This window comes from Sciurus vulgaris (assembly GCF_902686455.1).
Source record: "Sciurus vulgaris genome assembly, chromosome: 3".
NCBI lineage: Eukaryota > Metazoa > Chordata > Mammalia > Rodentia > Sciuridae > Sciurus > Sciurus vulgaris.
In genome coordinates this window covers 36,812,046-36,827,763 of record NC_136463.1, presented here as the reverse complement: position 1 = coordinate 36,827,763, position 15,718 = coordinate 36,812,046, and the positions used below count along the sequence as shown (strand labels likewise).

Below are 15,718 nucleotides of genomic sequence, written 5' to 3'. Positions count from 1 at the left end.
GAACCCTCTTAGATAATTTAAAATGATACTTTATTCATCTAATTATAGTGTGGAGACTTTATTTTCCATATCACAGCTCTTGGCATGTAGTAGTATATGACAGCACATTATAGGTTTATTTGAGAAGCATAGTCTCATTCCACATAGATATTCTACCAGTAACTCAGTCTTTTTCATGGTAGAAAACAGATATAAAATTAAATATACAGTATTTTCAGAAAAAATTTCAGTTTTTATTTCCTTTAGGTCATGTATTTTAAAATATACATAGTAAAAGGGATGAATAAAAGAAATATTTCTATAAAATACAATTTTATGTGAAACAGATCTTCAATTATGATTGTAATCATTTAATTATGGCTTTATTCCCACCGTGCCTACTTTATTAGGTGCCATTCCCTTCAAGTAATACTGATTTTCTAATGAATATTCCAAATGGTAAAAGTCAGTCAGAACATCTATGACAGTTTGCTGGTGCAAAACAGATTGTAACAGAGTAAATAATTCAATATAGAATAGGAGAATTCTGTTTAGACTGCCTATGTTGATGTGTGGTCATGTATTTGCCTTTCATTGCACAGACACTGAAAAGTGGCCTGACGATGGTTGGGAAAGTGGTGACTCAGCTGACAGGCACACTGCCCTCAGGTGTGACAGAAGACGATGTTACCATCCATAGTAACTCACGGCGGAGTCCTTTGGTCCCTGGCATCATCACCGTCATTGACACTGAAACAGTTGGCGAGGGCCAGGTAAGAACGGTGGGTGTGTGAAAATTGTGCTACCTGCAGAGATAAGGGCTGAATGAGCTCAAGATCAGGCAAAGGATATTTTGCCAAGGAGATTAATAATTTGGAATGTTGGGAATTAAAATTACTTCAGATCAGATCAGGTTCTTCTTTTTTTTTTTTTTTTTCCCGAGAAATGATAAGTAGGTAACATATTAAGCTGGCCAGTTCAAATATTACTAATGCATCAAACCTAACTATGAAGTTAAGGTGCCAAGAAATTCTCCAACCTCTTTATCAGGACATTTATTTGATAAATAAGTAATTTTTGTATTTCTTTATACTATTTCATTTATAGTGCTGTTTTTTACAATGCTGTGTCACTTAAATGCTAAGATTAATACATTTTTTCTAAAGGTGTAGGCTTTCACATAAAGCAGTTAATAGGATTTTATGTATCTGGGGGAATTTTTAAAAAGTCGAATAATGATGGTTCCAATTACATAGTGAATAGTATCAAAACTTACATTTCCTTATAAATATCAAAAACATTACCTGAAATTTTAAAGTAATGCATCAGATAACAATAGCTTGTAAAATACTGTATCTCTGGGTAAAACAGTTATTTTTAAAATCAAGGTTTATAAACATTTAGAAGGGATGCTTGTAAACATGGAAACTAATTTATGCTTGCATCTTAATCTTGTTGGTAAGATGTTTCTGGCAAAATGCATTCCTTTCCCCTATCCCCTACCATGTACTCATGAACCGTTTCCTTTTGTATCATAATCTTTACTTTTCCAATACATTTCTTAAAGGAAGTTAATTTTTTATTTTAATGGTTTATGATCATCGCTATAACACATAATCTAAAATCAATTTCTGGAATAAGAGTAGAACTGCATTTGTGAAATAAATTTGTTTTCTTTTCATGTAAAATATATACTTAATTATGTGTTCCAAACAAAATGCTTAGAAACTGTGAGTCTTTAAAGTATTAACCTTTAATATTGCATGGTCCTGGGGCTGAGGATATATAGCTCAGTTGCCTTGTAAGCACATGTCCCTGTGTTCAATCACAGCACTGCAAAAAAAAAAAAAAAAAGCATGGTCTTTTCAGAAAATCTGCTTGCACTATATATGCTGCTATTCATGTTCTAGTTCCTGTAATACGATTACTTCTCAATTCAAGAAAAAGTGAACTTTGCTGCAATTAAAACAAAAAAATTTCTTTGAAATTTGGGCTTATTAAATTTAGCTGTTTATTTTTTTTAAAATCTGAATATTAAGTTTTTACTCCTTCCTTCTTAACATTATATTTAACAAAATGTCATAGGCTTCATCATTGTCTTCTCTTTTAATGAAGTGCTAGGAAACTTTACAGTTGACTGTAATGACTTTCTGCGTGTGTGTGTTTTATCTGATGTGGATAAACACTTATAGATGTTTACTTTTAAAATTGGAATTAAATATATAAACCTTTAGTGTTATGAGTGTTAATGTAAAAAATTTTCCTTTCATTTCTGATTCTTAATACATCTACAAGGCCACCCACATAAATTAGGTAATAACAACTCTATTCAACATTTTCTATGATCCTAAGTCTGTTGAAGAGTTAGCATGTGTTAACCCTGTAGTCATTTGAAAGTCATTTTTTTTCTTCCTGTTCTTCATTAACTTTTTGTGACTTTAAAAAAATAAAATTATTTGGGTAGGGATGTGGCTTAGTGGTAGAAAGCTTACCTAACTTGTACAAAGGCCCTGGGTTTGATCCATAGTAGCTTCCCCCTCCAAAAAAAAGAGCCAGCAACAACAACCACCACAACAAAACAAAATAAAAACAAACAAACAAAATACCCACCCCAAATAAAAACAGAAACAGGAGTTCTCAGCTGAGTGTGTTGGTCCAGGCCTCTAGTTCCAGCTTCTTGAGAGACTGAAGGAGAAGAATCACTTGAGCCCCCAAATTTAGCCCTGAGAAACACAACTAGACTTAAAAAAAACAAAACCACAAACAAACAAACAAACAGAAACCTTTTGTGCGTTGCCCTTTTAATGAATAAACTTTGGGGAGGTTAAAGAAAAGTGTGTGTATTTATTTGTATATACAAATTTTTGGTTACAGTGTACGTAAATGGATTATGGCTTGTGAAGTTACAAAATTCTGTAATAAATACCTAGGTAATGCTTGAAACCAATGTATTTTTTAGGAAAATCATAGAAGTGTTAGGTTTTAAGAGTTAAAAAAATCTCAAATGTTCAAAATGATAATTTCATCTTTTCTATTTTTGTGAGCTATATTATTCTGAAATTTTAGCTTAATTTAAAAATTATAAGAATAAATAAACAAATTTTCTAAATTATATACTTTTTCAAATAGCAAATTTCTACAGTAAAATATATTTCCATTCTTTCATTAATTTGCATCTATTTTTCATCAATAAGACATCCTTGTCTCTGATAAATATTACAATTGGAATATAAGCCAAGGCTGTTTTTAGGTTTTACTGGATTGCATTAAAAAGACTGCAGTAGTCAATGCCAGAGGCTTACACTTTTAAGCCTTTCCATTGGTATTTAACCATAGCTGTGATGTTTTTCCTTTTCCATATATATCTCAGAAGCTAAAGTGAATATTACATTGACTTTTGTTGTTTAAATCCATTGAGTCTTTAATAAAGATATTTTTGTGTTCACTGTGGTAATGTATAAAGTCTGATTCACTGTCTTTGTATTGATTAATTTGATTTTATGGTGATGGGATCATTGTGTGGTAACTGCATTAAGGAAGAATGGATTTGATTGACTTTGTGTCCATTTTTATCTGTGTTACTTTCATGTTTTATTTAAAAGCATTTCTTGACTAAGATAAGTGGTATGATTTGTCTTTTACACATTTATATAATTGAAGTTAGCAATGTGGCAAAATCTGTAATTGAAATAAAATACCTCAGAATGATGACATAAACCTGAACTGTTTCTTGCCTGAAAACAAGTGTCATTTATAATAATTTAATGGTTCTGGAAGTATATTTTGTTCTTATGGTTTTGTGAAGGCTTATCCACCTTTCAAGTGCTTTACTTTGTTTAATATAGTTCAGTTAATGTATTCATTGTGCTTAGGTGAGTTGTGAGTTAAGATACCGTGATATCTTTGGTATTAATGGTTTGATTAATGGTTCAATTTTTCAGGTTAGGCGGTGATCCGGTAGAAAGGATTCTTCTAGAAGTATATGGTTATTTATATTTATGAATTCCATAAAAATAAGAATCAAAGAACCTTATATAGTAGTAAGAGGTTTTGCCGTGGAACATAATTAACATGCCTTTTGGCTGGATGGCTTCTGTCTCCATTATTACCATCAAATGTGTGCTCAATGCTAGTTACAGCTGTGTGTAGTGGTGCAGCCAGTGGCTGGGGAGGTGAGGCAGGAGGATCAGATCACAAGTTCAACGCCAGGTAAGTAACTTAGTGAGATCCTGTCTCACAATAAAAAATGAAAAGGGTTGGGATATAGCTAAGTGGTTAAGCTCCTCTAGTTTCAATCTGTGGTACCAAAACACAAATAACAAAAAAAGCTTATTATCTTGCAAATACACACACACACACACACACACACACACACACAGTGTAGGATTATAAAATATGGTAGGAATGGGATTGTTTTTATTTTGAAATAAATATTTCAAAATAAAAATGTAGAAATGACATGAAATCTATACCCACACCTTCATTTGTTATTAGAATTGTAAATTAAAACTGATATCATTGTTAAATAAATTTAAATACTCATTCATTCATTAATGTATTTATTTATTTTTATATGGTGCTAAGGATTGAACCCAGTACCTCATACATTCTAGGCAAGTGCTCTGCCACTGAGCTATAGCCCCAGCCCTGATACCATTTTTCACTTATTAGAATCTGAGACACTTAAAAGCTTGCAAAATATTTTATCTTTTCTAGTTTTGAAATAATCATAGATACAGCAAATTGCAGATCTGTCCATATGATTTTCACCCCACTTCCTCCCACTTCATGTGAATGGTGGCATCTTAGAGTACAATATCTTACATCTCTATGGTATCAAAACTGGGGAATAGGCAATGGCACATTATTAACTAGGTGATGGAGCATTTATTTACCTTGCATTCATTTGTGCATAGAAGTGGGTGTTTATAATTGTGTGAAATTTGTTTTTATTTTTGTTTTTCGCTGTGCTAGGGATTTAACTAGCATCTCCTACATGCCAGGCGAGTACTGTATGGAGGTATATTTCCAGCCTAGTTCTATAAATTTTTACCTCTTGAATAGTTTCATGTAACCACCAGGATAATTAAGATATGAATCTGTTCCATCCATAGTTACCTCTTTGTACTCAAACCCATCCTTCACCCCACCACATCCCTTTCTCTATGAAAACACCACAAATGTTTTCTCCAACTCTGTAGTTTGTGATTTTTTTAGAATGTTATATAAATGAAATGTCATATAGCATATGACATTTTATTTCTTGTCATTATCAACATTCTTTAGGGATATTTTTATCTGGCATAGAATTAACAGCTTTCCTTCTACAGAGGGTTTTACTGGAATTGTTTAGACAGTGAAAACCTAAGCATGATAATGTTTTCTGTCAGATAGAAACGTTGATAAGTAATGAGCAGGCACAGTGCACAGCCCTGGTAGGCTGAAATTGCAGTTCATCTTGTGGACAATTGAAGAACAGAGAGGAAGTTATTGATGAAATATGAATAGAATCTCAGAGGCCTTTGGGCCAGCACCATATATACTAGCATATTGTTATAGTTTGGAAATGAGGTGTCCTCCAAAAGCTCACATGTGAGACAATGCAAGAAGGTTTGGAGGACCAATGATTGAGTCATAGCCTTAACATTATCAGTGAAATACTCACTGATGGGATTAACTGAGTGGTGACTGGAGGCAGGTGGGATGTGGTTGGAGGAAGTGGTTCACTGGGGGCTTGGCTATGGGGTATATATTTGTATCTGGCAAGTGGAGATCTGTTCCTGTACTTTCTGATCATGATGTGAGCTGCTTCCCTCTGCCACACTCTTCCACCACGATGTTCAGCCTCACCTCAAGCCCCAAGGAATGGAGCTGGCTTCTGTGGGCTAAGACCTCTGTGACTGTGAGCCCTCAAATAAACTTTTCCTTCTTGACAGTTGTTCTGGTTTGGTTTTTTTAATCACAGCAGCAAAAAAGCTGACTAAAACGCATGCATATTTGGAATCTCAGAAAAAGATGAGAAAGGGGCAGAAAAAAATATGTGAAGAAATATAGACAAAACATGTTTTTCTTCACTTAGTTTCGTTAATGTTTGGAGGAGTCCTTTAAGGAACTGACTAAAATTATTTCAATTGTTAGGACATAGGTGAATGATAGCTCAAACAAATGGGGAGGAAATGCAGGTATATTGGAGCAGGGAGGTATTTTTTACTAGAATTCACTCAGTATCAACAGAAAGCAGATGGTAAGTTAAGATGCATGTTGTAAACCACTCAACTACCACTAAGAAGTTACTAAAAAAATCAGCAGAATTAAAATATAATACCAAAGTTTTTTTTAAAAAAAAAGAAGATCAGAGGAACAATGTCAATTATAAATGAAGTCCAGTTACAAGGCAGTAAGAGTCTGACCAGACCAATATTAGAGTCAAAGACAACATTGTTAGAAAATGAAAGGATGACAAAAATGTATTATGCAAATGATAATAAATAGAATTGGAATGGAAATTTTAATATCCACCAAAAGACTCCTAGTGAAAAAATATAAAGAGGGACTTTTCATAATGATAGGTCAATATAATAAATTTAGTAAAACAATTATGAATATATTAACACCTAACATTAGAACCCCAACAAACATTAATCAAAATCTGACAGATTTGAAAGGAGAAATTATAGGCCTAAATCATAATACTTGACTCCCAATAGTTGATAGAAGAACCACACATAAAAGTGGTAATGACTCAGAAGACTTGATTAACATTAACTATCTTGACCTAATACTCTACCCCAAGTCTGCAGAGTATGTGTTCTTTTCCAGAACACCTAGAACACTGTATGATAGCACATATTTGCCTGGCCATAAACCAAATGTCAGTTACTTTAAAAGGATAAAATCATGCAAAATAGGTTTTCTAAGCACAGTGGAAATCAATAACATATTTAAATTTAGGGACTTTTCATATATTTGGTAAGAAAAAAACACGTTTGTAAATAACTGATGGGTCAAAATAAGAAGTGTAATGACATTAGAAAATATTGAATTGAATAAAAGTAGAACATATTAAAAATTATGAATTTCGGGTATAGTATCTCATAGAACAAAATTTATAGCTTTAAATACTTACATTAGGAGAAGAAAATGGTCTAAAAACGAATCTTTTTTGCTTTTCCCTTAAGAAATTACACAAAGAAGGGCAGATCATAACCAATGTGAAAAAATGAGATAGATAATGAAAATCTGAACAATAAAATATTAGAGAAAATAATTGGTTTTTATTTTGTTTCATTCTTGTTTTTGTTTTTTCCTATAGTAATGAGCATGGAACCCAGGGATACTCTACCACTATGCTATAGACATCCCCAGCCTTTTTTTTTTTTTCCCCCTCATGGTTTGTTTTTCTCTTTTAGTTTTTAGTTTTGAGACAAGGATTTCACTGAGTTGCCCAGACGGCCTCAGACTTCTAATCTCCTGTGTCAGTCTCCCTGGTACTGATATTTTAGGCATGTGCCACAGCTATAATTGGTTCTTTGAAAAGATAATATCATTGATACATTTGTACCTAGACTGAATTTGAGGTTCTAGCCAGAGTAATAAGATAAGTAATTTTAAAGGATAAAGATGAGAATTATGACATTTCAGATATTTTTATGTGATAGCTTATTTGAGAGTTTAATACTGTATACCATCATTGAGTTGTAAAGTTAAAAATGAGTGACTTTTATCATATATATCATATGTATCAATTGTATTGTGTAAAGCTTTCACAAACAATAGTACTGTCCCAATACTTATAGAGACTGTTTTTCTATTCAAATTTGTAAATAAGTAACTGATCAGGTCGTTTACTGAATAAAATATTTGGTTTATGCATCCAGCATCTAGCAGTGTATTTGACATGTAATACTTTACCAACAATTTTGAAAGGAAAAAAAGGAATATCGCCTTGGTAGGACTACTTTTTAGTTTGCTTAGAATTAAATTTTCTGTGTCTAAGTATTGTGATCCAATATTTTGACAAGTATTTTTCCTTGCACCTTTGATAGGCAAAAACACTTTTTAAAAAATGGTGTTCAATGGGCACAGTGGCACAGGTCTGTAACTTGGAAGGCCAAGGCAGGAGCATCACAAGGTTGAGGCCAACTTCAGCAATATAGTGAGGTCCTGTCTCAAAATAAAAAATAAAAAGAACTGGGGATGTACCTCAGTGGTAAAGAGCCCCTGGTTCAATCCCCAGTCCAGAAAACTAAAAAATAAAGTAATTGTTCAGTACACTAGCAATGGGGCATTTTTGGGGAATGTAAATTACATTTCATTGCATCCATAAAGATTAAGGGGAAAAAATAAAAGAAATTACATTGAAGATATAAACCTACCTCTTCTATTGTTTTTGTGCTATTATGTGTTATCTTTTTTTAAATTTTAAAATTTTTTTGTGTGTTATCTTAATAACACTATTTTCAAAGAACTTTTTGTCCATCTATAACATAGGTGATAAAGTTTACATTTTTGTACTTTAAAATAAAAAATTTATTTGGCAATTATTGTTTATTTGAATTTTACTTAAGCTGTACTTTACCCTGTTCTCGTGTTCTTTTCTAGTTTCTAATAATAATAATGGGAAAAAATTTTCCCAACAGTCTGTGAAAGGTAAAAAGTATATTTCCTGTCCTTAAGTAAAACTGTTTGATTCCATTTTGTTAAAGACTTGCACTTGGTTAATTTTGGCTTTTTGTCCCTTACTGTGTGATTGAAGAAATAATTGCCTGTGTTCTTTACACTCAGGTCAACTGTTTTTAGAATGTATATGCCTGTCTTCTAGGGGCACATTTCATCTTCTCATTTCTTAAGCAGAATTCTCACATTGATAAGAATAATTTTCCAAAATAGTGGAAGCATGTTATTTGGTCAGAGGTATTGAGATGTAGCTATTTATAGGCTTTAAGCTCAATTATTGTTTAGAAAATATTAACCTCCTTTTGTCTTTCTTCCTTTTCTGAAGGTACTAGTGAGTGAGGATTCTGACAGTGATGGCATTGTGGCCCACTTTCCTGCCCATGAGAAGCCAGTGTGCTGTATGGCTTTCAATACAAGTGGTGAGTTTTTATTTTGCCATTTATTTCATGAGTTTTCCAAGCAAGTATTTTGGAAATGAAAAATTCAAAATATGAAATATGACTTTTCTCCATGTGTCAGTGTATATTAAAAATGTTAGTTGTACTCAATGATATTGAACAAATGAATTTATATACAACTTATAACCAGTCTAAAATAATAGTTTCATTCCCAGAAAAGTGATGATTAAATTGCAGTGGTAGGTAAACAGTGTTATTGAGCTGCATTGATTTTTTTCCACATTTTTATATTGGTCCATTATAGTTGTACGTCATGATTGGGATTTTTGTTACATATTCATATCCATGTTCATACATGGGTACAATATAACAATATAGTTTGGGCAGTTTCAACTCCAATACTTCCTCCTTCCCTTCTGTTCTTCTTCCCCTTGTTCCCTTTCCTCTACTGATCTCCCTTTCATTTTTAAAACATTTGTTTTTAGTTGTAGGCACAGTACCTTTAATTTATTTATTTTATTTTTATGTGGTACTGAGGATCAAACCCAGGACCTCATATGTGCTAAGTGAGCACTCTGCCACTGAGCCACAATCCCAGTCCCTTTGATGTTCATGAGATCTGTTCCACATATCTTTTCCTTTTTTCCTCATATGAGAGAAGGTATAGAGCCTGACCTGAGTTTGGCTTAGTTTGCTTGACATAATGGCCTCAAGTTTTATGTGTATTCCTGCAAATGACATAATTTCCTTTTTCTTTATGAGTGAGTAAAAGTCCATTGTGTATATATACCACATTGTCTTAATCCATTTATCTGTTGATGAACACCTAGGCTGGTTCCGTAGTTTGGTATTTTGAATTATACTGTTATAAACATACATGTATAATACATGTAAAAATACATGTATTACTTTAGTATGATGATTTTAATTTTTTTTCTTTGGTACCATGAATTATACCCAGAGGCACTTTGCCACTGAGCTACATCCATTTATTTATTTTTCTGAGTCATGCTCTTGCTGAGTTGCTTAGGGCCTTGCCACATTGCTGAGATTGGTTTTGAACTTGTAATTCTCTTGCCTCAGCCTCCTGGGTTGCTGGCCACCACACTCAGCTTAATTCTTCTTCTTCTTCTTCTTTTTTTTTTTTTTTTTTTTGTAGTTGTAGAAGGACAGAGTGCCTTTATTTTATTTGTTTATTTTTATGTGGTACTAACACTTGAACCTAGTGCCTCACACATGCTAGGCAAGCACTCTGCCATTGAGCTATACCCCAGCCCCCCAACTTAATTCTTTAGGATAAACACTGAGGTGTGGTATAACTGGATCATATGGTGGTTCCATGCCTAGTCTTTTTACCTTAATTACATATTTCATAGTGGTTATACTAATTTATAATCTCACCAGTAATGTAAAAGCATTCCTTTTTCTCCTCATCCTCTCCAGCATTTATTATTGTCTAAATTCTTGACTGCCAGTCTGATTGATGAGAGATGAAATCTTAATGTGGTTTCGATTTGCATTTCCCTGATTGCTAATGATATTGAACATTTTTTCATCTATTTGCTGGCCATAGGTGTTTCTTCTTTTGGGAAGTATCTGTGTAATTTCATTTGCCCAGTTATTAATTGGGTTGTTTTTTCAGTGTTAAGCTTTTTGAGTTCTTTATATATTCTAGATAGTAATCCTCTGTCAGAAAAGTAGCTAGAAGAGATCTTCTCTCATTCTGTGGATTCTCTCTTCACATTCCTAATTGTTTCCTTGAGTTGCATTGATTTTTGTATTATTATTATGACAAAAGTTTCCATATTCTAAATTAGAATGTTAATGTACGTGAATGGCATTTTCTTTGTAACTTGAAAGTTTTTTTGTAACTTCTAGCATGTTATAAGCTCATTTACTTTTATTTTCCTATTTTATTGCACATACTCTTAGTTTTTCTGGTTTTCTTAAGGAATTTGGTAAAGACCAAATATGTGGAGTGCCCTATTTTCGCTTTTTCTCTGAACTTTTTTTACGAAAAGATTGAAAAATGAAGCAAAAAATTAGAACAACAGTCATACATGTACCACTACCACCTAGATTCAACAGGTGTTCCCTTTTATGTTTATGTGTGTGTATAAGCACAAGCACATGTGTTTTTCTGAAACTTGAACATGTCATATATGTTGTAATAGTTTATCCAGCTCCATTTAATCATGCATTTCTTAAAATAAGGACCTTTTCCTATATAATCAATATTATAGCTCTGAAAAATAACACTCTATATTGACCAAAATACAATCCATGATTTAAAATTTCCCAAAAATGTATACTGTAATATATACTGTACTTCAAATCATGTTAGTCTAAGATTTGCTCCTTACCTTATATGTCTCTTTAAATTCTTTTACTATAACATATAGCTTATACATTTTTCTTCTCCCTTTCTTTGGGTGGTGCTGGGGACTCAGCCCAGGACCTGGTGGATGCTAGCCAAGCAGTCTTCACCACTGAGCTACATCTCTAGCCCCTTTATTTTCTTTTTGCACTGTCTGAAGCAATTGTATTAAAAATCTGGTTATCAGAGTTTTTCATTATAATATTTTGAGAATTCTTGTATTTATACCAACTGGAAGTTAGGTCTAGAGAAGTTTAAAATTATTTAGTCTTCTTTGTTTATTTTTAAACTTCCTAAGAATTTCCATGTCCAACCAACATTTTATCCCAATAGGAAACATACCAGGTGGTGTCCTTATTTGTGATCATGTGGAAAACTTAGTGACCATCAAATGTCTACATAAATTTGAGATAGGGTTTTTTTTTTCTTATAGAGAGTTTCAAGTATTCTGTGTACAGTTATTTTGACCTCAGTTCCAAAACTTTTAAATTTATACTTCTATTACATTGAAGCTTGAAAAATGATGTTTCTAATTCTATATTTCCTGCATTTATTAACTGCTAGTCTTCTGTAAAGGAAGAATTCTCTAATCAAGCAGGAATTAACATTCCTACATATATTCGCCTATATATTTAGACTGATAAATTCCTAATTCTTTTTTATTAACTATTAGTTTTTTTTAGTAAGCTTGGTAAGCAGTTGGCTTCCAGTGGTGAGAAATGAAGTATTTTAAAAATACTTTGTTTCTAAATAAATGATAAAATTGCTTTTTTGTTTTTATGGCTGATAATGTATTTAAAAACTTATAGTCTTTTCAGATCTTATCCATTTGGTTGATGTATCTAAGGAGCCTGCCATTTTTATCTTATCGTTCAGAAATGATCATGTCACTTAAAATTGATGGGGAAGAGTCTTTATTTTTCCTTTCTTTTTAAATAAGAATGATGGTAAGAGAGTAACATAGAGCACTTTGAATAACTCAATTACTAATTTTTGATGGAGTGAGAACAATTTTTGTAGTGATTGGTGACCCACAGAATTGATTTCATTAATAAAGACAAAGATTTATTGAAATTCTCTGAATGTTGTGAGAATTAAGTTAAATTTGAAGAAACACTCTGAAAGTTGTGTCATTTACAGCACTCCAGGTGGGGTAACCCATATGACTTATTTTTATATCCATCCATTATGTCAAATCTTCTTTGAATTAGTGTAGAATTCAGATGCCACTTAGAGTGCTTTTGTCATTGGGAGCTACATTTTCACTCTTCATGACTTTGTATTGTTATGAAGAACATATTATTTAATATAAATAATTTCATAGTCATCTCTATCATTGTCAGTGATTTTCCATTAAAAATTATTCAATTTTTTTTTGAAGTGCATGTTGCCCTTTGGTCTTGGCCTCCCATATTTGTGTTTATGTAAGATTTAAAAAATATTTATAACTGTTTTCCGTGTTCCTACAGCACTAGGTTTATGAGTATGATGTAATTTATTTTGTGATAATCATTTGTTTAAATGCTTCTTTCCTTTATAAATAAACCTTTCTGTCCCTCCCAGTTAGGGATCAGATGTCATTTGTCTTTGTACCTCTTGTGCCTTATATGGATCTCAGTGTATTAAGAAAGTTATTGAATATATTATTTTGAGCCTGTTCCCAACTATGAACACTTGGTTCTCTGGTAGGCATAGTATTCCCTGCTATGAAATAAAAGTAATAAATCAGTTGATATTTAATTTCTCTCTCCCCCCCCTCAGTTTTCTTTTGATATTTTGATGAAAGTATCCTAGAGCTATTTTGAATTTTATTCACTTTGAAATGGTTCATAGTGTCTAGAGTTTTCTCATACTGATTATATATAATTGTTTTATACAACAATTTATGAATTTTATTAATGTCATTGGAGATAACCTCAAAAGAGGCTACTGGCCCCGTAGATACCCATTATTTGAGTTAATACATGGTAATTTCAAAAGATGGCAATTTTTCCATTGAGTATTAACTGTTCCTTTGAGCTTACAGGCAACAAAATAATAAATATTTTCATACAATTTCACTTGTTATGCAACTATCAGAATATTGATTATGCTTCCAAATTATTGTAGAACCTATATATATCAATATTTGCGTGTGCACACACACACATCTATGTTTCATTTTGTTTGTGATACTGATGGTACTCAGAGCCTCCCACGTTAGGCTAGCTACATCCCCAACCCTTAAAAATTTTTAACATTTTAAGTAGTTTGTCTTTTAAATAAATATTATTTTGAGAAAGTTGTCCTTAGGCTTCATATATTGTCAAAAGAGCCTGTGGTAGTGAAGTGGTTAAAATTATCTCATCAAAAGTGTTGAAGCTTGAGTTGGGTGCGGTGTTGCGTGCCCGTAATCCCAGCTGTTGTGGAGGAGAATTGCAAGCTTGAGGCCAACATGGGAGTTTACCAAGACTGTTTCCAAATTTTAAAAAATTGAAGAGCTACGGATGTAGCTAAAGTGCCCCTGGGTTCAATACCCAGTACAAAATAAAATAAAATAAAATAAAATAAAGTAAAATAAAAAAAATATGTTGAAGCTTGATATGGTTTCACCCATTTTAGCTGAACACATTGAAAGGCAGATCTTTGCCCAAGTCTCTGTTCACATTGCCTGGCCATGGTAATTCAGTTAATATAAGACAGTTCCGACATATGCAATCTGCTGATGAGATGCACATATAAATAGGACCTTAAAGAAGGAAAATCCTAAGTGCAATATGGACAGAGTAATAGTAGATAAATAAATATGAACCTGGTTATGGTGAAAGTTCTTCAAATGGAAATTAGTGCTAGCTAAGATAATTAGCTAGGAAATAATTATTCTATGCCTTTATGTAAGTAACTACTGGTTGAATGAGTGAGGAAGAGAAAATGGGGTACATTTGAAATATATTATAAAGTACATTTTATACTATGGACTCATGAATTTGTTGTGTAAGAGAAAGGTTGTTCAATATGTGGTTTTGCAACATTTTAGTCTTATAAATTTAAACATCTGTGGTAAGTGGAGGATTTATAACTCAGAAATCAGGTTTGCTTTGCATAATACTTATTAAGAGCTGGTAAATAGAAGATTTTATTCAGTTGCTTGCAACTCATCTGAATTGTATTTAGCTTTGAGTATTTTTGCTGTTCAAAATAATGAATTAGTATTGCTTGATCAGGAGCAAGTATATGAAAATATTCAATTATCAATTATTTGGAAATCTTAAGTTGTATTTTTTTTAAGCAAGTGCTATATCTAGTTTGTTACAAAGAGCCACAGGGTTTTGTCACGACTCCTCTTAGCTCTTATCATTAATTGGCATCTTATTTTTCTTATTTAATTTCTCATTCTACTTTGTTTACTTTCTTGGATTGAGATATATTTTCATACATGATATGTCTTAGCAAGGAGGCCACGTTGCCTCTTGCAAATGCATGGACATCTTAGTAATTGTGATTTTTTTTGTCCATTGTAGTTTTTAAAATGTTTTTGAGAGAGAAATCCATGTATTTTGTGTCACTTTCTATTTAAGTTCTCCCCCATAAATTTACTAAGGTGATCAAGGAATGTGATATTATAAAATTATGTATTTTTTTCTCACTGACTGAATTATATTTATTGTATAAGGTTCAGAACTTTTATTAATTGGTATTTTGTACAAAGGTATGCAATTTAAGTTGGCCTTAATGCAGTACTTAGAGATTTTTACTTTAATTTGGATAATTTGAAATGTAGCTTATAGATCTTCTAGTAACATAGTCTAGTACCATATATGTTTCCAAATTTATTTATACCAACGTGTTTTAACTATGCTAATGCTCTAAATCTTCTTGACATTTACATTTACATTGGTAAATGGCATTTTCATGGGGTATGTAATGTGGTAATAACAACAATAGTGCTTGTTAGAATATTCTTTACAAGTTTACGGACATTTAAATAAACAAACAACAAAAAGTTGATTGTTTTTGTTTTAAATGCTAACATTTCTTAAGCTGGTTTACCACTATGTACTACTATTATACTAAAGAATATAGTACAGATACATTTAATGTGCTTTTAAAAAGAGACATATTTTTGGAAGACAGTGTTATAAAAAATGTCCTGGACAACAAAAATCGGGGTCAAACTACACCTGTGGCCACCTTCTGGAAAATGTTAAAAATACTATAAAATGTACATGATGGATTAACACTGCAAAATGAAGTAAGGAGAAAATGTGGATTGGTTGGGTGGCATGCGGTTCTGTCTTGTATAGGACCT

At 32.3% G+C, this 15,718-nt stretch overlaps 1 protein-coding gene across 1 annotated transcript in view; it reads left to right on the top strand.

Moving 5' to 3' along the window:
• The window catches only part of BCAS3 (BCAS3 microtubule associated cell migration factor), a 568,797-nt gene that overhangs the window by 164,791 nt on the left and 388,288 nt on the right, over positions 1–15,718 (top strand). Inside the window, 2 exon segments of the mRNA XM_079131371.1 lie at positions 582–752; positions 8,981–9,074. Coding sequence (XP_078987497.1) covers positions 582–752; positions 8,981–9,074 — 265 coding nt within the window.